At 40.8% G+C, this 24,208-nt stretch overlaps 1 protein-coding gene across 9 annotated transcripts in view; it reads left to right on the forward strand.

Annotated features, from left to right (window-relative positions):
* Nucleotides 1-24,208, forward strand: part of LIFR (LIF receptor subunit alpha) — a 54,580-nt gene that overhangs the window by 19,452 nt on the left and 10,920 nt on the right. For all 9 annotated transcript variants that reach the window (XM_056324397.1, XM_056324400.1, XM_056324404.1 and 6 more), the window contains 14 exons: nucleotides 1,500-1,654; nucleotides 2,366-2,486; nucleotides 4,532-4,683; nucleotides 6,414-6,577; nucleotides 7,395-7,569; nucleotides 7,851-8,120; nucleotides 10,191-10,320; nucleotides 12,137-12,300; nucleotides 13,759-13,904; nucleotides 16,655-16,820; nucleotides 17,001-17,071; nucleotides 17,487-17,700; nucleotides 20,602-20,781; nucleotides 22,544-22,645. In XM_056324397.1, coding sequence (XP_056180372.1) covers nucleotides 1,573-1,654; nucleotides 2,366-2,486; nucleotides 4,532-4,683; nucleotides 6,414-6,577; nucleotides 7,395-7,569; nucleotides 7,851-8,120; nucleotides 10,191-10,320; nucleotides 12,137-12,300; nucleotides 13,759-13,904; nucleotides 16,655-16,820; nucleotides 17,001-17,071; nucleotides 17,487-17,700; nucleotides 20,602-20,781; nucleotides 22,544-22,645 — 2,137 coding nt within the window. In that variant the 5' untranslated portion in view covers nucleotides 1,500-1,572. The remainder of the gene's footprint in view (nucleotides 1-1,499; nucleotides 1,655-2,365; nucleotides 2,487-4,531; nucleotides 4,684-6,413; nucleotides 6,578-7,394; nucleotides 7,570-7,850; nucleotides 8,121-10,190; nucleotides 10,321-12,136; nucleotides 12,301-13,758; nucleotides 13,905-16,654; nucleotides 16,821-17,000; nucleotides 17,072-17,486; nucleotides 17,701-20,601; nucleotides 20,782-22,543; nucleotides 22,646-24,208) is intronic.

Here is a 24,208-nt window from a genome sequence, read left to right on the forward strand (position 1 = left end):
TGTCAGATTTCACTCTTTATTTGGCCTTTAAGAAGCTGTACAGCGTGGATATTACAGTTTAGGAATATAGAAAAGAAGAACTGAACATGTCTGCGGGTAGTATAGCTTAAATCAGTATGTTTGTAGCGAGGTCGTCAGATGGCTTGAGAACATGGTGGAAACAAAACAATTGTTAAGTTTTAAGGGTGTTTCTTCCTTCCAGATGTAAAACTGCCCTTTACTGCAGGGTCTCTCTCAGGTGCTGTGCTCTCTGGGCCTTTCCCTCAGCCTGGTTATTGCAGACCAGGATGAAGAAGCAAAATGTCCCCTTGTGAACAGCTCTGGATTATTTGACATAGTGCCGATGTGTTTCTCCTCACACAGTGCAGAACGGTGAGGGACAGGAGAGCATTTTGGCCATTCCCAGCTGTAACCCTGAGGGAGAACTCCTTAAAAAAAAAGTAACTAAAAATACATGGCCATATTGCAGGGATGAGGAAGCACACTCCTGGTGGCACAGAGGACTTCAGTGAAGAGAGGTTTCTTTTAAAATTACGGGGGGTTTTCGACAAAGTCTGATATTCTGACAATGGGGTACCTCTAGCTTTGGAAGAGATTTCTAAGACATGGTCAGGAGCCTTTCTACTTCAGAATTTTAGAAGAAGTAGCCTGGAAAAAACGGAAGTTTTACAAAAAGGATCTGCAGGAGAGGCTGGCTCAGCTATGTTCTTAACGCAAAACGGCCCAGCTCCTGCTGGTCACCAGGAGAAGGCCCCTTCCACAGGGGAGCTACAGTCTCTGGGAGGCTGCTCAAGTCTCAGAGCTTTCAGGTGGCAGGGAAAGAATGGACTTGGGAAGGATTGGCTAGGCTTTAGGGTGAGCTTTCCTGCAGTTTTCTTTTTAAGAACGAAACCTGATGGTGGCTGATGTGTGGGTGGACCTGAATGTGTTCCCCAGCTTCCACCAAACAGTTGGACTTCTCTTGGGAAAACATGCAACCCCTTAATCTTCAAAGAACACATTAAATGTAGTAGTCTAGATAATTTTTACCTTAAGGTTTACAGCAACAAGTACCTTTTGTTAGAGAAATGGCTGCCTTTTGTTTTTTTCTTTCTGTTTTTCTGGTTTTTTTTTTCCTCCAGACATAATTACTTAACACTGGTTTGAGCCAGTGATCCTGAGTGATCAGATCTGGTTCTGCAGTGTCTTGGATATCCTGTAGCTTTGAGTAGCAGCAATATGAAAAGTGAGCAGAGTGGGGAGGAAAACACGTGGGCTCTCCTGCCCCCTTAAACCTGTAACTGAAGCAGGGGACGTTTCTATTCACGGTGAACAAGACCCATTGTGAATGTGCCATTTCATCAAGCGTCTTGCTTGCCAGACAACATAGAAAAAGGAGTTGCTGTGCCTAGGAGGAGCACTGAAAATGAAAAGTAGATGGAACAAAAAGTGGCCTTTGTGGAGTACCAGCTCTGGAATTTTAAAGGGTTTTTTTTGTTTGTTTTTGTTTTTAATTTTAGAACTGACCAGTTTGTTGGAAGATGACATTTGTTCCTGCTTGAAGCTTCTGTTTTGAAAACCAACAGTAGAAGGATGTGGAATAATTCAAGCCTCTGCTGCCTTTTAGCGCTAGCTATTTTATGTTTAAGAAGCTTAATATATAGCCAAGAGATAGGTGAGTTTATTGCAATGTAACTCACTGATTACTTTTTCTTTGTAGCTTCTCTACTGACACCATTTAATTGCATTGCTTTCCTCCTATATGTATGTTCCAAAACCATCACCTCTGTGGTCCCACAGCATCCTAGGCATGGAGGTAGTACAAGGCTTGGTCTCTGCTTTCTAGCACCCAGTGGCATCTTGTAAACCAGTGCAAAACTGGGTGCTGAATTCTCCATAATGCAACTGTGATAGTCTGCATATGCAGTTGTGTAAATGTCAGCATTCAGACCTTCTTGCTGTGTATGTCAGCTGTCTGTGACAATTTCACACATTATCAGTAATTGCCCTTCTGTTATTAATTGCCCTCAATGTGGGACAAAGGAAAAGAGCAAAAAACTCCTTAAGTTTATCGTCAAAGCTTGTGGTTTTGCCATTGGCCCAAAGTCTGCTTATTAGGCTAGGATAGGAATGGCTATTGTGGAAAGAGGCAGCTGCCTGTGTTGTTGCACACAAGTATAAACCCAGATTTCAGGCACTTGAAATCTGGCAGTCTGTGGCTGTCTGAAATGAGGCACACAAGTCATTCAACAATTCTAAAATACTGGCCAGCATGCAAGCAATAGAAATGTAAAAAGAATGGCTATAGATGTGAACAGTAGCAATTGTTTTACAGTTCGTTATTTTTGACCTTCATTTTGTGACCATATTTCTTATATGATTTCAGGTTCTCTGGGGCATCCCTGGAATTTTAAATGTGTAACACACAATTTACGTAAAATGATCTGTACTTGGGATGTCTCTTTGAAAGGAAGACATGGACAAACTGACTTTTGCTACACTACCAAGTAAGTCAGCTGTATACCTGGTTGAAAACTACAAAATTTTATGAAAGCGTAGTTATTCCTCAGTCACTGTCCATGGCATTTATGATGCTGTTGTTTCCCAGCATCTCCCCATCAGTTTTCCTTGGGTGGTGCTCCTCCAGGCACTGTTAACTCAGGCCATGGTGGGGTTTCTGGCAAAGTGTTGTTTCGTGCTAACAATTCTGCCAAAATCTGCTTGCTGTCTTTAAAGGACTGGAAGATACTCTCATTTACTTAGACTTCTCTGTGTATCTGCCTAGCCCTTGCTCAGAGTTTTCATGAGGGACATCTTCATACCAGGTTCAGTCCAAAAGGAAATGATAGTTGGAAGAAGTGAATCTTGATGTTATGGGCCAAAGCGGTAGAATATATGACATAAGTGTTGAGATTCACATGTGGAAAAACATGAAAAAACTCTTGGTGACTGTCTTACAACCTTGATAAATTTAAAGCTGTTTGGAAAGCATTGTATTAGAGGAAACGTAAAATTGTTCCACAATTACAATAGCTTTTCCAAAGTGAATGTGAGATGAAAATTTTGAGAAGTGTTACAAAAACTTGTATCTTCAGTGTGTTTTTCACTAATCAGAACTACATGTTCAATTCCCCATGCTCTGAGTCTGCCAAGTACTTATCACGTGCTAGGGATGAGTTCAAATCCTTTTTACATCTTGATCCTGCCCCCAGTCCAGATATTTGTACTGTCCTTTTTCCTGTAAATTCTGCAGGCAGCCCAGGCTTGTCCTTGGGGTCCCACAGCTTGGCTGCACTTCTTCCACCTACATGTTTGATTTTTCTGTGTCTTGTTATTCCTCCTGCATTGCCAGCTATCATTTCTATACAAAAAAAAACCCCACCTATAAGTGACATTGTGACCAGAGTTCAGGAGTGCAGAGTTCATGAGGCATTGCCCTCTAAACAAGAGCGGTCAGGTAGCTGCTGATGTTTCTCCTTAGCAAAACAGAACAGGCTTGGGTCCCTGAAGCAGAGGGGCTGAGAGCTGAGCTTAGTGCAGACCTCCCTGAGGGAAAGAGATTTTGTTTTTCACTTGCCCAAACATCCTCTAATAATATCTCAGTACAGAACAGGAATAGCCTTTCTGAGCGCTCAAGTCTCAGCTGGCCTTCTCTAGCCCAGAGTCTTGTGTAAATCTTACAAGTTCAACCCAAGCTCTTGACTCCAGCTGATGGGAGCTCCAGGGTCCTATTCCAGTTCATAAGTGACTAACAGTCCCTCAGCAGGAAGTCTGGCATTGTTCTCTTTGCTTTCCTTCCTCCCATCATTCCCCCAAGGGGAAGGTCTGGATTTTTCCAAACTTTTTGCCTTTCTAGTGCCTATCAATGATAATGAGCAAAGGGACTTGACCTATCCATTATTGTTTCCTGTATGCATTTACAACCTCCAGACAAATGCCAGATCACATTGTGCTGAGCACTGCACAAACATTATGCACAGACTTTATTTAGATCTGGGATCTTAGCAATTCTCTCCTGTACCCTCTACTCTTTCCCCACAAGCTGAGCAGCAGAGGGGAGCTAGAAGATTTGTTCTAAGATGGGGACACAGGTGGGTAAACCTGCTCTTCACACACATATGGCATCGCTTAGAGAGGAAATGGAGGGAAAGTGTAAACATAAAGGGATATGTGTGTTACTGTTGGGTTTTGGATTTTTTTATTTTGCTTATTTTGAAACACTCATTTATATGGTTACTGTAGATTTCAGAAATGCGTCTTTTAGTTAAGAAGTCAGTTTTTCACTTTGAAGTGTTCTCTTAACAGCTAGGTAGCTGCATTATACAGCTAGTGCAAGGCCTATTCTGTGGTAAAAGTGACTTGAAAGACAAGGGAATGCCTGTCAATCTGGCACTAACCAAAGCCCGTGCAAGTCTCACTCCTTCACAAACTCGATGGAGCTCTGTGTTATAATACAGAGAATTTTGTTTTATTAGTATCCTAGGAATAGGACTTAATTTGCCTGAGCTTCCTATCAGCTGAAATACCTGCTTAATCCTCTCTGTCTTTGCAGTGACCTCCCCCCTCCAGTGTGTTTTAAAACTAAGGAGAAAAGGGTTGAGATTCCGGTCCCAGAGAGCTCCAGCACAGTGACAATAACCACAAACAGCATTTCTGGAACTGCATTTGCTACCAAAGAGTTTGAAATTCACAAGAAAGACATCTGTAAGTTTCCGGTTTTATGTGTGTACATAAGGCCTTGATACTATGATGAACAATGCTCCAGCAGTGTTTAAGCTTGCAGTTTTCTTTGGCAGTGTTCCTGTATGTAAAATGGTGGTGTGCTGAGTCCATATGGATCTACTACACGTAACAGGTTGTTTTCTCTTACCCTTCAGGGGAAAAAAACCCCTCTTATCTGTAGATTACAGCAGTAATCAAGGATAGATAGTGAGGAGGAAAATGAAGTACAATACTGTTACACGCCCTTTTTTCCCCCCATAATTGCAAATTAAGAAGGATTTGTAAACAAGTTTGTAATCTACATATTGAGGTACCTGCATGGTGTGTAAAGTGTATTTGTCAAATTTGGCTTGGGAAAGGCAGAATAAACTTCTTAGTGCCTGTTCTCTCATTTTAAATGCTGAATAGCTACAGAATGAAGTAATTTATTCTTGCAGTTTCACATTTTAAGGGAAGTTATTACATATGTCACTTCTGATAGTATCATATTTTCTATGCCAGACTTACCCATTCTATTCAAATGTATGCGAAACTGAGCAAATTCATTTATGCTTGGGAGGTAGGCTGTATCATATTGGAGTCATGGATCAGTTAGACTGTTTCGCAGTTCCTTCCTCCCACAGGAAGAAGCTGGACATAAACACCATCTACCAATGCTGGCTTATAATTTAGTCTTTGGTTTTGGTTTGCCTGCTTATTCCTATAATGCGGTCCAGTTCTAAAGCCAGTAGCACTTCTGACTTTAGTCAGTTTTCTGACACAGTTCTCTCTTCAGTTGAGAGCAGCTCAAGAGCTTTAGCAATACACAACTCAAAAATATGTGGGAAACAACACACTGGGATCTCCAGCACCTTGCTGACTCCAGGCAGGGTGAGTTTCTCAGGTTTATCACAGGTTATCCCGGGTAGTGTGTTGACCGTGCTGACTTTGCTGGCTCTTAGAGCCTCAGCTAGGACCAAAGTTGGATAAAAGACACATTTTAGAAACAGAATTTATCCTGCACCAGGCCCAGTGAACTGCCATAAGAATTGTACTACCATAATCCTTGCCTACTTCTCAGTCTCTTGCTTCACTGTCACTCATTCATGGAAGAGGTGCTTCTATTTAATCTCCCTGTCCTGTCCTTATCACCATGTCATGCTTTTCATATTTATTCTAGGTTAAAATCACATTCTCCATGATCCTCTTCAGACCTTTGCGTGAGCTTCTTCCATCCTGTGCTTCTGCTCTCCTTTCTGTCTACTCTCACTATCGTTGCAAGTTCCCTCTTCCTTGCTGGTCTCCAAAACCCACTTCTTTCTTTGGGGCATTTTCCATCATCCTCCCTAGCTATGTTCTCCTGTACACTTCAAAGACTGTCGCCATGTTTCCTTTATCTGTGTGGCACTGAATGAGGGTTGTGAAAGATAGGATGCCTTCCTTACTATGCATTATGAAGAGTCTTACTCATGATCGGTTACTCACACATCTGCATGCTGAGATGTTAAAAGAAAATGCTACCTGGTGACTCATCAGCACCTGTGCTTTTCTGGGAACTGTCATGCTCAAGTAATAACGGAGTCCATCTTGTTCTAATTACAGAGGTTGAGTTACATGTTTGTATGGCTACTAGCCAGCGCAGAGTAGAGAAATGTGGCTGTTAAACACCTGTAAGGTTGCTGTTGCTGACTAATGACTTGAAAATGGCTTTTTTCCCCCCTCTCTTTTTCAAGCGTTTGTTCCTTTCACTCCACACATTCTTAGTTTAACACCTGACTTTTCAACTTCCACATTAAATCTGAAGTGGAGTGATAGTGGATCAGTCTTCCCATATGGACTGGATGCCTTTTGGCAGATTCAGATACTCCGTAAAGAAGCCATGGAAAAAGTCATACAAGTAAGTCCTTTTCTTCCCTTATGTAAAATACATACACAATTTTTGCCCGTGATAGTATTCTGGGAGGTCATTTGAAGAAAGCTGAGAATAATGAAAATTGTAGAGCTTTGCAGAATCTGAGTGTAGTTGTGCCTCCAGTAGGTAACTTCTTGTTAATTTTCGAAGTTATGAGGACACTGTCTGCTATACTGTCAGTACTTATTCACAGTCACAGCATTTATTTATTTTTTAATCTGTGAGGGTTGGGGCGTTTTATTAGACCTTTCTTATGAATTTGGCAGGTGTTTTTCACCATTATCTCTGCCTTCCTTCTGCAACAGGGTCTCAAGTCTTGGTGGTTCTTGACTGTTCAGTTTGGTTTTTTTTTCAACCACAGTCATTCCAGGTCAATTTGTACCTCTGTTCTACAATTTGTAGGAATGAAGAAAAGATAAAATTAGCAGCCTGGGACTAATATTAGAAGAGTTTCATATTGAAAAGTTGGAACATATCCCTGCCTGGGAGAGGCCCAGGATACGGGGATACAGTATATACCTTTTGAAATGCTTGGCGAGCTTCCAGCTGTCCCTCAGATGTCCACCTTCTGGTGTTTCTGGATGGCTGTTTCCCTGGCTGATGGGCTCTTTAGCATCTTAGTTTTTTATGAAAGTAAATTCAGAGCACAACTGAAAGTTAGGTGGGACACTGCAACCATGCATCAGGATTTTATGATTTACATCACTTAATTTGCCATTCTGTTGACATCTGAGAGATTGTAAGTCATTACTAACAGATGTTCATAAACTCTTGGGTTTTTTTGGGGGGGAAAACTTTGTAGGTAACTTACTATTCAAAACTGACTCATGAGGACATCATTCTTTCTTGGAACTGGACATCAGATATGCCTTTGGAGTGTACATCGCACTACGTGAAGATTCGCTGTTATATTAATGTAACACAGTTTGTTGGCCCGAAGGATTGGAGTGACTGGAGCCCAGTAGAAGAGGTCCCTGGTATGTTTGTTCCCTTGCTACCACATGGACTTTGATTGCTTTATGGAAAGTAAGCCAAAATCAGAGGAAAAGCATTAGGCAGTGGTGGAAGCTGCTTTTTGGGGGTGTTTTGATTAGAGAAATAATGCAATCATTAGTTAATGAAACCTAGTAAACATTGATTTGTATGCATTCAAGTGCTCCTTAGTCAGATTTTAGCTGATCAGCACCATGTTTATAGCAATTTTTTCATGTGGGTTTTTTTTGTTTGTTTTTGTTTTCTGTTATTCCTTCTCTGCTAGGAAAAGATACCGAGCCCAATGGGAGTGGGGTGTTTCCTCAGGACACTGTGGTGGCAGTCGGTTCAGATGTGACAATTTGTTGTGTCCATGAAGAAGGACAGCAGATACAACGGATGACTTATGGACCAGAAGTATACCCAATGATACATCTAAGCAGTCGGAGCAGCGCAATCAGAGTACTAAACGCCAGTGCTTCAGATACCAGTGGGACAAATGTAGTGTGCATACTGTCTGAAGATGAGATGGATGGAACTGTCTTGTTCGTAGGATGTATGTATCATTATGTTTACTAAGATTAGGAAAATCAAAATAAGTTTGAGATTCTTAGGGTTCTGCTAGGACTAGCTAGGACACTAGTGGCTTTTTTCCCCCTGGCCTTTGGTTTCTGAGGATGAAGTGAGATTGTACTTGTTTGATTTCACTGTGGAAATTCCAGCCCATGGAGAAGATGCCAAGGCCGTGAGGATGAGGAGGTACCCATGTAAGCCTTCTCCTCTTAGAGCACTGGCCCAGTGCTTGTCTCCTTGATGGCTTTTTCTAAGGCAGTTCTTCATGCTCTGGAACACTTAGTAGTTTATTGCCATATGGAGATTGATCCCCAGTCTCTTGTCACATTAGGTTTACATCTGTTCTGGTTTGATCCATGACAAGGTGAGAGTAAGAGCAAGAATTGTAAGTGAAAACATTAATTTACCAACCAGTTGAGTGAAGACAATAAAATAGTTAGACTTTTAACAACAGATGCTCATCCCCAGCAGTAGCTCCGTGGGAGCTAATCACAGCAAAGGAACCCATCTGACAGTTCTCTTTCCTGGAATTTTTTCTAAACATTCTGCTAGTATTTTCTTTAAAGATACTGAATCACTGTGTAACTTCTCTGTGTAACCATGCCAGCCTCTTCCAGATACAGATACCTCTTAAATTACTGAAAGTATCTGGTTTGTCTTTTTCATAACTAGTCACTTCAGAGCTTTGTGTATTTTCCCCACAGGGGTTTTGAGCTATCTTCCAGTAGCTACCCATTAGAATCCTATTCCCCATTAGAAATGCCTGCCTTTGAGCTTAGGGTCCCTGGGGTTGGGGGAAAGGAAAGGAGAGACTGGACTAATTTTAAAGGTATGTTTCCAACTCCAGCTTGTGCCTCCTGTCATTGACTTTGTGTGTTAAGTATGTGATACCAAATGCAAAACAGAATCCAACCTTTATGCCTTCTCACTGAGATGCCATTTTTGTATTTTTTGTGCAGTATTTGCTTTTGTGGGAGAATCTTCCAGGTGAATAAGTCAGTGGTTCATGAACAAAGGCTGTAATAATCCTATAGGTTTTTCCCATACAGTCGTTTTTGTAGAGCTGGGATGTGGTGAAGTCTGTTTCCTGGCAGTGTTTTTTTTTGTGATACGTACTTAGTGGGAAGTGAGAAGACTTGTCATGATGCTCTTGCTGATGAAAGACATTTGAGAAAGAAAAGGTAGAGGAAATAAATGTGTATGCATACCACCTTAGGTAAGCCTAGGTCTGGCAAAGCAAGTGTTCCTTTTGGCCCGTTGCTCTTAATCTGAACTGAAGCCTGCCATTGTTGCCTCTTGTGTTAATGCCCCTTCTCTAGCACAGCTACATGGTTATTATTGTGCTACCTTTTGAAGAAAAGTGTGTGAGACTTGAAATAAACGTTCTGCTTAATCTGCTTTAGCATGGTTACCCTCTCTGTTGGGATCACTGCCCATCATCTCCAGGAAGGCACTCAACACTGCCCTAGTATGGGATCAAAGAATAAGCTGTAAAAGGAAGAGATGGGCACTTCCAAAGCGATGGTGAAGAGAGTGAGCCATTTGGGGCTTGTTTAGACTTTCAAATTCAGTGTGGAATTCATGCTAAAGGGAACATCTTGACATGACTTGCTTGGAGAATTAAAAGCAGTGGTTGGGGCTGGCATGTAAGAAAATGTGACGCACAGCCGACAGCATTCCTGCAGTGCTCAGCGGCTAAACTGACGCTCAGAATTTTTGAAAAGTCTTGGCAGAGTTTCACTGAAACACTTCCAGGTCAGAACCTGGAGCTTGTGAACATATTTGCATATGATTTACCAGATTACCCACCCACTTAGAAGCCTAGAGTCAAGTGTTAGTCAGATGGGGCTGATAATAATAATCCATCTGTTTTATTGGGATGTTTTAAGGCACTATTGTTTATGTGGTCATCATGTAACTATTACCATGTATTTGTAAGGCACTCCTAGACCCAGCAAACATGAATGGTGATGTCTGCAGGAAGCTGGTGGCCCAACTGTCAAGTTGAATGGCAAAACATTGGCTAACTTTTTGGTTTTCTTTTGTGCTACAGATGCCCCTGATACTCCTCAAAACTTGAGCTGTGAAACGTTCAACTTCCTGATAATAAAATGCACCTGGAAACCAGGCAGACCCAGTGGACTATATGGAAAACGAAGAACAAAATACAGTTTGTTTGAAAGGTAAAACAGTTCAGCACTAAGATGAGTAAAATGGTAGATAGAACTAGGATATATCCATTGCTGCCTGTGACTTCCTGCACCATGGCTATTTAAATGAGATAGACTCCGTTGTTTAGAGCCTCGAGTACCTTTCAGGAGTTTGTGGAGGTTGAAACTAGACTAAACTTTGGGAACCGTTGTCTAGCTCTGCAAAGTTCCAGTGGGAGTTAAGGATGACTTTTCCCAAAGGTTTATGCCATTATGAACTCAAGAGAAGAAAAGGGCTTAGTGTGTCCGGCTGCTGCCAACATGTACGTAAGAATAATATGAAAATGCAGGCAGATAGTAGGAGTCATTCTAAAATTTTGTATATGCAACTTGTGTCAGATCATCTATGAGACATTTACTGAGCTTCTGCTAAGGAGGATGACAGAAGCTCACTGAGGAACAATTGTAAGACAGGCCACGAGGCATTTCCCAAATGCTACTGCAGAAAATAGCAGTGCAGAAGCCTTCTCCTACAAGCATTAAGCACTAGATAGTGTAGAGCAGGCAAAGTGCATGTGCAAAACATTGAAAGGGACAAGTAACACTGGGTTCATCCACTGATATCCCACTAGCGTAGATCATGTAAAGCCTTAAAAATGAAGAATCATTTTGGAATAGCACTTGCAAATGGGATTCCTTGGTGGTTATGATTAGAAGTTAGTGACGGGTTAACAAAATTCTCATAGTGAGAAGGCTCCCCCTTAATGGCAAAGGAGCAGTCAGGGAAAGGAGCCAGGAGAGGCCTGAGTCACACAAACTGATGGGAAATGGAGTCTCGTGGTGGCTTTGAAACAAGTCAGAGGCAATGGGGATTGATATATGGTCACAGGTGTTGTCCCGGATGCTGGTGCTAAGAAAGTTATTGGGTAGGGTGCGAAGAGGTGGACAAAACAGAGCAGGTATTCCAAGGAAAGGAGCTCCAGTCTCTGGCTGCCCGTATTCAACTCATAAATGAGGATGTCGTTCAGACTTGTTGTGCTCAGCCCAAAGCTGTGAAAAGATTAATGTGATGCATTTCAGGGTAAATATTATCTTCCTTGTACTCAGCCCACACTGAGCTATTGAAATAGAGAGTATGGCATGGAGAGAGCTCAGAACTCAGCTCAAACAAAATAAAAATGCCCAAAGGAAGAAATTAAACTTGTGCTACTGAATGAGAGGTTTACACAGATCGTAATTAAAGCAACTTGCATATACGTACATACATACAGGTACAAACTTTAGATTTTACCTCTAAAGATGTAACTAGTCTTGGCTGCTACCAGACTGCCTCTCCTGCTTTTGATTTAAAAACAGCTAGGACTAGTGGGTGTATCCCAGGTAACAAACCTTAGTTTAGATTAGGCAGGGCTGATAGAAAGATGTAACGTGTGTGTGTGTGTGTGTGTGTGTGTGTGTCGCATCTCCCCAGTTCAGAAAGCAATTAAGAACATTCCTTAAATGCAAATGTATGCTGATCTGAACAAAGATACTTTAAATCAGAATCTTAGTTGTGACTTGTGAGGTGGTTTTACAGGACCTACCTGTTTTCCAGGATTTTGGGAAGTGAGGATGGAAATGTTATGCTAGTGGAAGAGAAGAGTTTCACGTGAGAACAGGGCAAGTCATGACTGATGCCACTTTAACCTGCGTTGTGGTGTTAGATATGCCTCTGCAATCAAATCATTCTGTAAGCCATGTGTCAGTGAACCCATCATTCTTTACTGTGTTTTCAGTCTAGAATTCTGCCTGTTGCTAAAAATTATCTTTTTCAAAAATTAAGTTGTTCCCCCCTTTTTTTACTTTGTAGAATATCTGGTAAAAATGTTTCATGTGAAGTCAATGAAATGAACAGAGAGCGTGTCTGTGGCTTTCCAGTACTGGCAGATCAGAATACCTACGATTTCATACTAGGTGTCTCCAATCCCATCGGGCAAACAGAGTCATCACTTATGGTTGATTTAACTCAAAGAGGTAAGACTTCAAAACTACAAAGGCAAAAAGTTGTTTTTTCCTGCATGCTAACTAACCATTTGTTTGTTTTGGGTTTGATCTGACATGGTATACTTGTGATTATTTTGCTTTGTTGTCACCAGTATTTTGCTGTGTTCAATAATTTGAACTTGAAAATAGCTTAGGACATGTCCTGAGGCAATGTTTAGGTGGACAGGGAGGTGCCAGTTTTGGACAGTAATGCTACCAGATTGGATGCACTGCTGTGTGGATAAAAATTTACTTGTGATCTAATAATTAGCCAGCTGCTGTTTATGTATTACTTCATATTCTATTACACATCAGTAATTAAAATCTAGGTGTAACTTTATGAACTGTAAGTGACCCTGACCCTGTATTTCAGTGTCTGCTTATAGGGCAAAATTTTACACAGTTTTACAACAGCAGGATTTGGAACGTAAGAAAAGTAGCACTAAAAGGTGAAAGGTGATAGCAAGGGTATTACCTGCTATTGGTAATAGCCATGATCATCTGCTGTTGTGGTTTGTAAAAAGAAACAACTTCTTTCATTAGACCTTCAGTTTGAACTCCTTTAAGTAAAGGGAGAAGATGACCACATTTCTAGTGCTGTCTTCCCCATCTGTTTCCATCTGCCTTCACAACCACCGCTGAGGATTCGAGGTTTCCTTATGGTTACAGTATTCTGCCATTTTCTCCAAAAAACTGAATTTAAACATGAAGATGGCATGACTTTTTGGTGTGCCAGTTCAACTAGGCTGCGATTATAATTGTCAAGATTAAATTGGCAGGTCCTAGCAAAGCATTATTTGTTTCTGTTAATTATAAACTGGGCTGTTTTGTACCCAGTTGATATGACTGCGATTTCCTATTTGTTTCCTTTCCCTTCTTTCCCTAACTGTCCACTTCATTCCCAACATAGAGTACATATTTCCTTAAGGGTAACTGGACTGAATCCAACAGTAGAGATTTTTTTCTTTGATAGCTATGAATAGTAGTACTGAATATTATTGAAGAATTCTGTGAAGGATTCTTTTAGGGGAGGGAGAGGTCATTTAGGAGTCCTAGCCTGTCCTAGTCTGCAGATTTAAAGTTCTAACTTTAAAAGTTCCCAGAAGGTAAACAAAATTGAGTGGATTTCATCTGTGGTCTTCTGAATTAGCTCGTGTTTCGCTTTTTGATAAAGTCAGTAGGAGGGGAAATGCTTTTCTGCTCTCCAGCTCCTTATCACACATGCCAGTATGCTCAGCCTTAAGTAAAACTGTTTCCAGGTTTGATAGCTGAGAAAAGCGTCAGGAATGAGACTGCTTGCGGGTGCCTTCCAAGCACCAGCTGTCCTAGTTGCTGATCAGATCACTTATTTATCCTTCTGATTCTCTTTGATCTTTTAAAACCAGATTTTTCTGAACCAAAATGAATGTTTTTTTCTTAGAACTGACGGTTTTTTCTTTATTTTTGAAGTTCATCCAAAAACTCCAGAAAAGTTAACTGTTTCTGGGAATAGCTCTACAAGCGTCCGTCTGCGTTGGTTTATAAATGGCAGCTTTGCTGAGATCAGGCTTCTGTGTCAAATTGAAATTAGCAGTGGTCACTATGAGCGGAAACTGGTAAGTGTTGATTTTAATGGATTTTTTCTTTTTTTTTTTTTGCTGAGATGTTGATTTTTTTCCACTGAACTAATCATGTTTCAAATTCTTTTCTCTTTTAAGAGATTCACTCTGATCATCTTATTAAATGATTAATGTAGTAATGCTTAGAAGTTCATCTACTAAAATTGTAAAAAGTTCTGCTCGTCTCCATTGTTGCCTGCTTTCTTTTTTTTTTTTTTAGTTGATTTTAAACAATTTAGAGAGAAGTCAAGTTAGCCATGTCATTTGGTACTTGGAGAGGATGCATAAAGCTTTATGCTGACTCTTTAGGTAACAGTCCTTGTGGTTTGTCCTTCCTGGTGCAAATACTCACATGTTCCAGAATGCTTCACATTGCCTCTTGCAGTCTGTAGTTCAATTTCTTTTTTTTTTTCTCTCCCGTCAGAGTACAGTTAATTTGCTTGCTGTCAGCAGCTGACGTGCTTGTGGCTGTAACAGGGAGCTGCTAAACCTGCTTGTATGTCAGTGATGTAGAGACAGGATAGGGAAGGATTCTTCCTATCATATCCGTACCAGCAGGTGATCCCCAGTGAAGACCTCTGCAGCTGGAGAGAAGGTGGTATTTCTAGGTGGGGTTCAGATTTTTCAGCATTCAGGCTTCCGGGTGCTGCCTGTCTTTGATGCTGTGTGTCACTGACTAGAGCCGCATATTTACTCTGCTGACTGTCAGAGGAGCTTAGGATACTAACTTAAGACACCAGCAGCAGATACTGAGTGTAGGTGGCGGGAACAGATCCTCTTCTTCCATATTGCCTAACAGTGTGGAGGTGATCTCTGTCACTGGGTAAGCCTGATGACAGAACTGCGTGCTCAGTTGGCCTGAGATTTACACCCAAATTCTGTGTTTGTGTGTTCAGATGGGGTATCTCAGACCAGCCTGGATAGGCACATGCTGAATTATCAGGTCTTGGTGCACAGACTCTGAATTTTTTATTTGAACACATTAGCCTCAGAGGTGGCTTTTTACAACAGGTATTTGATTTTAGGAGTATTCTATTACCCGCTGCATTTAGTTGCCTGTTGAGCACAGCCTTGAATAAAGTCACTCAAGCCACAGAAGTGATGCAGCTGAGACTGAAGATAATCGTTATGTATGTTGCCTCTAAAATAATAGAGTAATCATTAATGCATGCTCTGTAAGACTCTTTAAAATACTTTCAAAGCAGTTAATGAGTGTGGAAGCCTTAAGATTGTGTATTTTCTCTGTAACGACATGTTAAGTATACTCATAGATTAGGTACTACAAATAAAATCATAGGTATCTTTGGAATTAACAGGTGAAGGAACTGGCTTTTAGATATACAAAACAGCTCTGACAGATGAGCTGTATTGGATTTTGGCATATAGTCTGAGATACCATCACCCACAGCTGTCTGCATTTCTCTGGTCCCAACAGCTACTGCTTCTGGAGCAGTCAGGAGGGGAAACAAGCAGCTGAGTATCACCCACCCTGAGCTCAGTTAGCTTAAACTGCTAAAAAAGTAGGTTTGCACGGTTCTGTCTAGCGAGAGTTACACTGCTTAAAGCTTGGAACACACACTTGCTTTGTGAAACTGCTGCCAGTTCAAGTCAGTCATCTGGGGCAGTGGGAGATGGTCAGGTCTGACGCTGCCACAGCAGTTTGATTCAGTGCACTTGTATCAGGCCGCAGCTACAGATATCTTCAAACACAGCAAACAGCCTGGTAGAAGCTTTGACAGCCTTGTCACGTTGTCTCTGGTTTCTTAATAAAAGACCTCCAAGAGTTTTCTGTAATAAACAAAAGTGGCTGTGAAATTGTTATGGGGTTTTTACATGGCATTTTGAGGATGTTTTCAGAAGCTTTTCCATCTGTATGAGAGATTGTTGGCTTATTTTATATTTTTGAAGTTGTCATTTGGCTTTAGAAATGCACAATTAGTCGCACTTCAAGTCACTTGGAGTCCAGGTTTTGGCAGCTGTGATGCACATGTATTATAATTAGATTCAGTAAAAAGTATTCCCAGACTTAGGGTTCCTTTATGTAATCATGAAACTGAAATACTCCCTAGACTTGCACCATTTTAAGAGAAACAGGAGAGACTAATCCTGTCATCAGAGCTGTGAACTGACATCACATGGGTAAGACTTGGAACACTATCTTTTGAAGGAAAAATGACTGCCTAGGAAGAAGGTGGCATGAGAAACATCTTGCTCAGACTGCAGCATGCTTCTGTGCCTATGTCTTGGGAAAAAGGCCACTGTCCACCAAGTTTGATGTGCATGTGCACAGTGGAAGTGCAGGTTCTGAATACCGAAGGTAGAATCCTGGCCTGCCTCATGCGAGCAGTTTTGCTGCATATGGGAGCAAGGGGACTGGACGAGATAGATGGGAAGCAACAGCCTGCCACTGTGTGCAAAGCTCATCCTGTTGAATGCTCATCAGTGTTATCTCTCCTTTTCATGCTTTACATCTCAAAGGTGCTACCTGCTGTCATATTTCAATTTCTGTGCTATATATGACTTTATTTTGGCAGACCTCTGAAAATTTTTTCTTTATTTAGGGTGACTGAGTAGGAAATATTTTTCTTCTTCTTTAATTTCTTTGTAAGTGCTTGACTACAGCGTTTTTTCCACACTGTCAGTATTCTTGGGGGAAAAAAATCACCTTTTTAGGCATTGACTTTCAGCGTTATTTAGAAACAAAAATACGCATATGTATCATGTTGATTTCTGTAAATTTTTAACAGCACAATGTCTCCATGCCTGGTGGAAAATTCTCAATTTACACAGCTCAGCTGAACGCATTGCACCCATACACCAAATACCAGTTCAGGGTGCGTTGTTCGTCTGCTGACCACTTCTGGAGGTGGAGTGACTGGAGCAGAATAGAGGAGCACACAACACTGGAAGCCCGTAAGTTTATTTAATTCCTTGATGATAAAATGTTGAACTTGTGAAACCATATATTTAAAAATTAGCCATCTAAAAAGATAACTTTTTAATAGATGGTAAGTTGTCTACTCTGCAACTTGGGAAAAAAAGCAACCTTTTTTTTTTTTTTTTTTTTTTTTTTTTTTTTTTTTTTTTCCTTAGCTCCGGCAAGGGGACCAGATATCTGGAGGGAGAGAAGTCCTTCTGGAAGAAGTCTAAAAATCTTCTGGAAGGTACATAGGATACATGAAGTTTTAAAATGTTATGCATTATAACTCTATGAAAAACTATACCCTTACAAATTTATGAGTGGTTTATAGTCAATAAATGGGACTGCTTTTCTTAACATTCTATAGAACAATCCATTGAGACAAATACTTTTCCCCAAATAAGAGTATTATTAAAGTTTTATAATTTAAACATTGCATTGAGAAGCATTTCACATGAAGAATTAAATTTTTAATACATATGAAAATTAAAAACTTACTAACTTATGTGTTAATTCTCAGTCACACTTGAGTAACTATCTTTTCTGCCTCTTAGTCTTATACAGTCATCAGACTAGATCAGGATATTAAATTCATATTATCCTATGTCTTCTTCTGTTTATTCCATTTTGGTTTTAATGCACTCTTTGTTTGTTCATAGCCTTTATCCCTTTCTGAGGCCAATGGAAAAATACTGTCTCATGAAGTGTCCTGCTACCTGCTAGAGACACCACTGGAGTATAAGGAAGTCACTGAACCCTCAAACAGTACTGAGATAAAACTTGGAAAAAATGACTGTGTAGTTAGCGTTGTGGCCAAAAACCATGCAGGATCATCTCCTCCTTCAAGGATAACGAGCGTGGAACTTCCAAGCAGTGAGTGCTCCCAGCAGAGAGCTAAACACCTTCAAAGCTTGGGGAGAACCTGGGCGAGTTTGTTTATTGAAAAATAAGATAGAGACATGCTTTGTTTGTTTATGCTTGGTTTCTGGTTTATTTCCCCACCCAAATCTACTGGGGGGGAGGGGGGGGGGGGGGGCGGGGGAAGAAAAAAAATGCTGCTTTGCTTTTAGGGTAGTATCTCGCCAATTAGTTGTGCTCTCTACATAAAAAGAGGGTGATAGTGTGCAGTCTCTGCAGCTATTTGCACTTTTCTGGACACATCCCAGGAACAGCAAGGATGAGGCTTCAAAGCATTAGTGTCGATCTCTGATGTTCAGGGAGCTTAGTGTATTTCTGTGTGTTCTTGTTGAGATGCTGGAAAGTGTTACGTGCTAAAAAGAATCAGAAAAAAAAACCTTTTGGGAGTATTGTGTGGCTTTTTAAGGGGAGAACTGTCTGTTCAATGCCTGCAAGCTCTGCAGGAGAATATTAATTGGACTGGTTGGTAAAGTGTTGGCATCCTTGTGCTAGGAGCTGGTATTTGAAAAGGAGGTAGGACTTTAGCTTACCAATTGAAGCACTGCCAGTCTTGCTGTGGGCTTTTGTAAAGGGAAATAGCTGAGCCAGATTATGATTTTCTGCTCCGAACACTGAGCTTGGAGAGAAGATAATATTGCATGTTGTTAGTGGGAGTCCATGCTTTCCTGCATGCCAGAAAGAGTGTAATCTCCAAAATCCCAAACCTTCAGCTCCAGATCTGGCCAATGCTCTGCAGGAAGGACAGATTTACACAGCGAGATCCTCTCTGCTTCTTTGCCAGGAGCATGTATGGTGCTGCTGCTTCTTTCCTACCCAGCGAACAGGTGTCACAGTTGCCTGTCTTGCAAATTTTGGTTCTGGTAAGACAGGGACATCTCTTGTTGAAGAAACGTGCTTTGACTGAGATGCACAGTGAAAGAAAAAACAAGTTTGTTTCTATGAGAAGAAAAAGTATTGCTCTTAAAATTTCTTGTGCTTCTCCAAAGCATCAATACCTAAAAGTGTATTTTTAGTCTGCTCCTTGGAGGGAAAAGTAGTTGTATGGGACAGCTGAATAAATTAAAATGCTTTTATAGCTCTCTTTTAGCAGTGAAAGAGCAAGACTGTGGGAGTCAGTGAGGTCTCTGTACTAGGTTTGTGGTGTGGGACAGCTGATGGCAGCTGGAGCTTTGCATTCATTTATAGTTTTCTCTTGGATGTCTGAGGTTCCCTTTGGTGTTACCCAACTTGTACTTGTTGAAGATTTGCTCCGAAGTTGGTATAGGAATTATCTGAGTCACTGACTGGAGTCATGAAAGATGACTCATTCACTGAACTGGATGACATGTCTGCCCAAACATCTTTTCTGGCTCCTTCCTGTGTACAGTCTCTAAGTGCTTTTAATGCCTGGAAGAGAGCAGTGGCTCTGAAGCTTTAGATCTGCTGAGGTTTTGTGAGAACAGAAAACACAAACAAAGGGTATTCTGCCTTAATTAATTTGTCACTATCTCTGAAAAGTGCTCTGTAGAGAGTTGGGGCATATAATTTGGCTGTTACAGGCTCCTCTACCACAGTAGTGCTATAGTGCTAGTAGTTGTTTCTACAAGTCTAGGTTGCAGCTATAAATACATGAAAATGAGCTGTACTGACCTGGGTGAATTTCTGGCTCAGGAAATAAAATAGAGTGTGGTGTATTTAAGCATTTTTTGGAGAGCATGTGTTCACTGTCAGTAAAAAAACTTTCCTGTAAATAGGAAAATTAAAGCAGTCTAATTAGAGATATGCTCCCTTCCAGCATCATAGAAGTGTAGTTTCACGGGATGCATAGTAGTTTTTTAGGGGAAGATATTGAAAGACTTCTGGAGTTGACTTGCTTTTTTTAGTCATGTGTGTCTTTCTTGCCATGAACAGGACGTACACTTAGCTGTATGTTAAGTTTATCTAGAAATAGACAGCCCTTCACAGGACAGTCCTGAATAGACATTCACAGCATGTCTGTGAGAGTAAAGTTTTCACAGCACTGGTTCTTAAAAACTGCCCTTGCCCTTCAGCCCTCCATAGTTTATGCCTTTAATAACATGAAATAATAGACTCAATAGGGAGCATAAATGAGAACACAGAAAAAAGGAAAAACTTTAACCCTGAGACTATTTTTGCAGATCTGTTGTGGGACCACCACTGTTGTGGTGGCCTTTGGAAAACATCCCTTAGCTTGGCAGGGTCCCATCTGATGGACAGCTGTGGAGGGAAGTTGCAGGAGTTGGAAGTTGTTCCCAGATCTGATCACTTCAGGGGCAGCTAAACCTTTGATAATCAGAAACAAGAAAAATAAACTAAAGGAAAAGCTTTTCTTTTCTTTTAATTCACCCTTGGTAGACTGGAGCCTCCATAAAGTTCACCGGGCACTTGACTTTTGCTGTTGATTCTCAGTGAAAAATGGTTGTCTGTGGTCGGGCAAGTGACAGCAAGACACTTTGAAAGAAACACAAAGCAAACTGTTTGATGAAATGACAGCAGGAATTTATAGCTGGAGGCTGCTGCCAAATTGGTGTCAAGTCAGATTTGAACCTGACATCTGCTGTAAATCTTTACCTTTAAAAAGTGCTTTTTGAGCCAGTCCTGAGCTGCAGCACTTCTCGTCATTATTCTTATGGCTGGCTGAGGGATTTGCTGCAGGCTACATCTGATTTCCAGCACTTCAGAAGGCATAGCTGAGTACACCACTTCGAATTTCACAGTACCAGGAGCACGCCTTTCATTCTTAGAAATGACTGCCATTTATAAAACCTTTGTGCTGTGGCTGGAAGGCTTTCTTCCAGCTTGGACTACAGATAAGTGTCTGCTTTCTGATGGATTTTTGTGTCGTCTTTATTGCAGACAATGTCAAAACAGATCGGGCCATAGCAATGGGGAATGGAATTTATATTTCTTGGAATTCTTACCCCAACATGACCTGTGGCTATATAGTAAAATGGTGTCATTCATCTGGCTCTGAACCCTGTAGTGTGGACTGGCAGAAATTTCCTTCAAATACAACAGATGCAGTGATAAAGTCTGGTAAGTCAGAAATAATTTTTTGTTGGTCTTTCTGGTTGAGAGCCTAAGCAGCAAGTGGAATGAGAGCAACACCAACGCTATAGGTTGAAGATTGTTGCATTGCTATATGGGTAAATGAACCCCTTCTTGGTACTGTGTTTATTTTAATTTCTTACACAGCCTTGCTAAATCCAAGTATCGGTCTTGACATAACTGTTATCATCCTATGTTTATTAACTGTTTTGAAATTACCTCTTCTAGCTACACCCAACAACTTCCTAATTCAGCCTAATGGTTAATCTAGGGATTGGGGGTTTGTTTGGATTCTAAACATAAACAGTGCTGCTTGGGATGGGGGAAGACTTATCTGTTGTTTTTACATGAGGGAGATTTTTTTTAAGTGTGACCTCCATGTGTTGGCTTGCTGTCAGCAATTGAAGTTTCCTGGAACAGGGCACATTCCAGGTTTCTAGATGCTGGTGGGCAGATCAGGGAAATGAAACTCAGCTGTGATGGGACTAGTAGGAGCAGAAGAGGAAAGAGAGGACCCAAGAAAGATGTAGGATTTTTACCTGCTGTCTAAAAGTGTTTATATTTGGGTTTTAGAAGAGTATATATAAGGTCTTCATTAAAGAAAACAACTTGGAGGTCTGTACATAGGAAAGCTGGGGGGGAGTGGGACCTGGGCAGGGGGACGATGTGTTTTCCTGCCTGTAATTACAACACTGTGTCCATGTTGTTTTCGCTTGTGCTGGCTAAAGCCTGCTTTTTCTAAGCAGACAATACTGTGTTAGGCTGCCCAGGGAAGTAATTGAGTCACCATCCCTGGAGGTATTTAGAAGATGTGTAGATGTGGCACTTAGGGACATGATTTAGTGGTGGGCTTGGCATTGTGACGTGAACGGTTGGACTTGATGATCTTGAAGGCCTTTTCCAACCTAAATGATTCTATGACTCTATGTTTGTCCAACAATGCACCGCTCTAGTGCTGAGCTCTTCCCTGGGATGCTTCTTGCAGCACATTGTGGGAGTTACCAGGCTGCTAGGGCTGGGCTCAAGGTGGCAATTCCGCCTCTGTGCTTAGTCCTGCCAGGAGAGTCTCAGGCTGCATCTGAACTCTTGCAAAACCCACTTGACTGTAGAGTTCACAGTGGCATTTTGTTTGGGAAAAAACTTGAAAGTAGTGTACACCCTGACTTGAGAAAATCCCGGGAAGTGGTAAATTATTTACACATTGTAGTATCAAACTTCTATGCCTCACCAAAGACACATGAAGCAGAAATATGATGAATATCTGTGTTTTGTAGTCAGTTCAGGCATGGAGTTCATCGCTAAAGTGCTTCGCTGTCACTTTTCAGAGTTCTCTGAATTTCTTTTGTACTCTTGCTGTAATAAGCCTGGGTATTTCAAAATGCATTTGTATTTCTGAGGAGGAGGCAGGATCTACCTGTCTGCTTTGGGAGAAAACAAAGGGGATTGTTTCTGGTAACTTCAGTTTGTGTTTCCCTATGAAAAGATCAATTTATGCAATTTGAGTAGCTTGTTTAGTATCCTATTTGTTTAGAACCAGAGTTTCTCTGGGTTATATTTTCTTACTGCTTCCAAACTGCATCTGATGGCATAGCTTTTGTAGGAATTGCAAGTAGGAATAGTATTTATACCTAACACTGTGGTCTAAGACTTTGTAACTTTTATTATGTGTTTATATAAGTCTGCATCATGTGAAAGCTAAAAGCGTAACTCCTCTTAAGTGAAATTTTCTTACAGCAATTTTCTCTTGCAGCTCTGTTTAGACCTGGTGTGAGATACAGCTTCTCACTATATGGCTGCAAATCCAGTGGATATCAGTTATTGAAAAACATTACTGGGTATATGAAAGAGCTGCGTAAGTGCATGTTATCATTCATGATCTTTACAAAGTGAATTTAGACTGTGGTTTTAGCTCAGCATTGTCAGAAGACTGAGACCAGAATCCCTCTACAGTACTACTGACTTCTGCTTTTTCTCTGTATTGAATTGTAATACATTTCTCCAGCCACTTCCAGTTCCCAGCATGCAATAACCCTATGTTCTCCAGCTTGTGTGGTGACACACGGTGTCGCGGAAGTTTGCTCTGAAGACACTGGTCTTCAGAGTTGAACCACAGGGCAGTGGTCCCTACCACCGCAGGAGAGGGGGCAACTTTTTTTGATTTATCAAGTCAAAGTAAAGTTCTGAGTGCAGTTTGTACAGCTCAGCAAATATAAACGTTTCTGTTTAAAAGCACTTCTTAGTCCAGAACTAGATCCTAGAGTAGAAGCCACTTTGAGAATTGCACTTGTATTCCCTCCCATACCAACCCCATCTGGATAACTGCAGTTTGAACCAGGGCTCAGCTTTGCTTGCCTGGAGATGCATTAGCATCTGAATGCTTTCTGTTGCCAGGTGTCTTAACATGGTTTTACCCTTTAACACCACAACTGTATTGTATTGTAACTACAGAACCCATTTCACTTTCAAGTTTAATGTGTTTTCTGCTAAAACAGTTTGTTCAGAAAACTGAGCTGCTGAAATAATCTGAGCCCTTGGAAATGCCATTGTTTATTTCATTGCTAAAGTTGAAGATGAGGTTAAGGCTATTTTACCAGAAACTGAACCTTCAGCCATTTCTATCTCTGTAAAAGTCCTGAACAGTTTTCCAGAAGGTTTTTCCATATGTGTTCTCAACAGATTGGAAGCTTTCAAGGTAAAAGGATAAAGACTTTTGGGGACTAAAAAGGCATTGAACATGCAGAAGAAACTTAGTAAGAAATGAGAAATGTATTCACTTTGCACAAGAGCATTAATTCTAAAAATTCAGATTTGCCTTTGGAAAGGTAACCATCAAGACAAAAACAGATGCACTCTTAAGCATGAGTTCAGCACTAGTGTATCAGTGCTAAATGTCAGACATAAGTCCTGATGCACATGGCCTTACACAATATCTTCTGTAACTCTTCCAGTGGGGTACAACTATTGGAATAAAGACTTGTGGTGCCTGCTAAGAGTAGTTCTTTTAAGATGAGATAGATTTCCATTCTAGGAATGTGGAGTGTGTTTAATTTGAAGACAAGCTATGAAGTCACAGAGTTAAAGCCTTTAAAAGCTAAATAATTTGTATGCTCTGAATGTTTATGCAATCTTCTGGGGTTTGTTGCAGGAGGAAGAGTATTTACATGTATGGGTCTGTAAGAAAGCTGCCCAAAGAGATTTTTCTTTCAGCTTCAGTTAGTAGATGATACTGCAGTAATTAATAACAATAAGAGCCACATACTTGTATTTTTGTAGTATCATCTGCTAAGTCTTTACATATGTTCTTGATAGTGGTGGAAAAGTATTCAGGAAAAAATTGAAAATGCTAGCCCTGAACTGATTAACCACTTACACGGATTCAGCGTTTAATGATAAGGTGGTTTCTTACTAGCTTTTT

The sequence above is a fragment of the Falco biarmicus genome, chromosome Z, assembly GCF_023638135.1.
Source record: "Falco biarmicus isolate bFalBia1 chromosome Z, bFalBia1.pri, whole genome shotgun sequence".
Classification (NCBI taxonomy): Eukaryota; Metazoa; Chordata; class Aves; order Falconiformes; family Falconidae; genus Falco; species Falco biarmicus.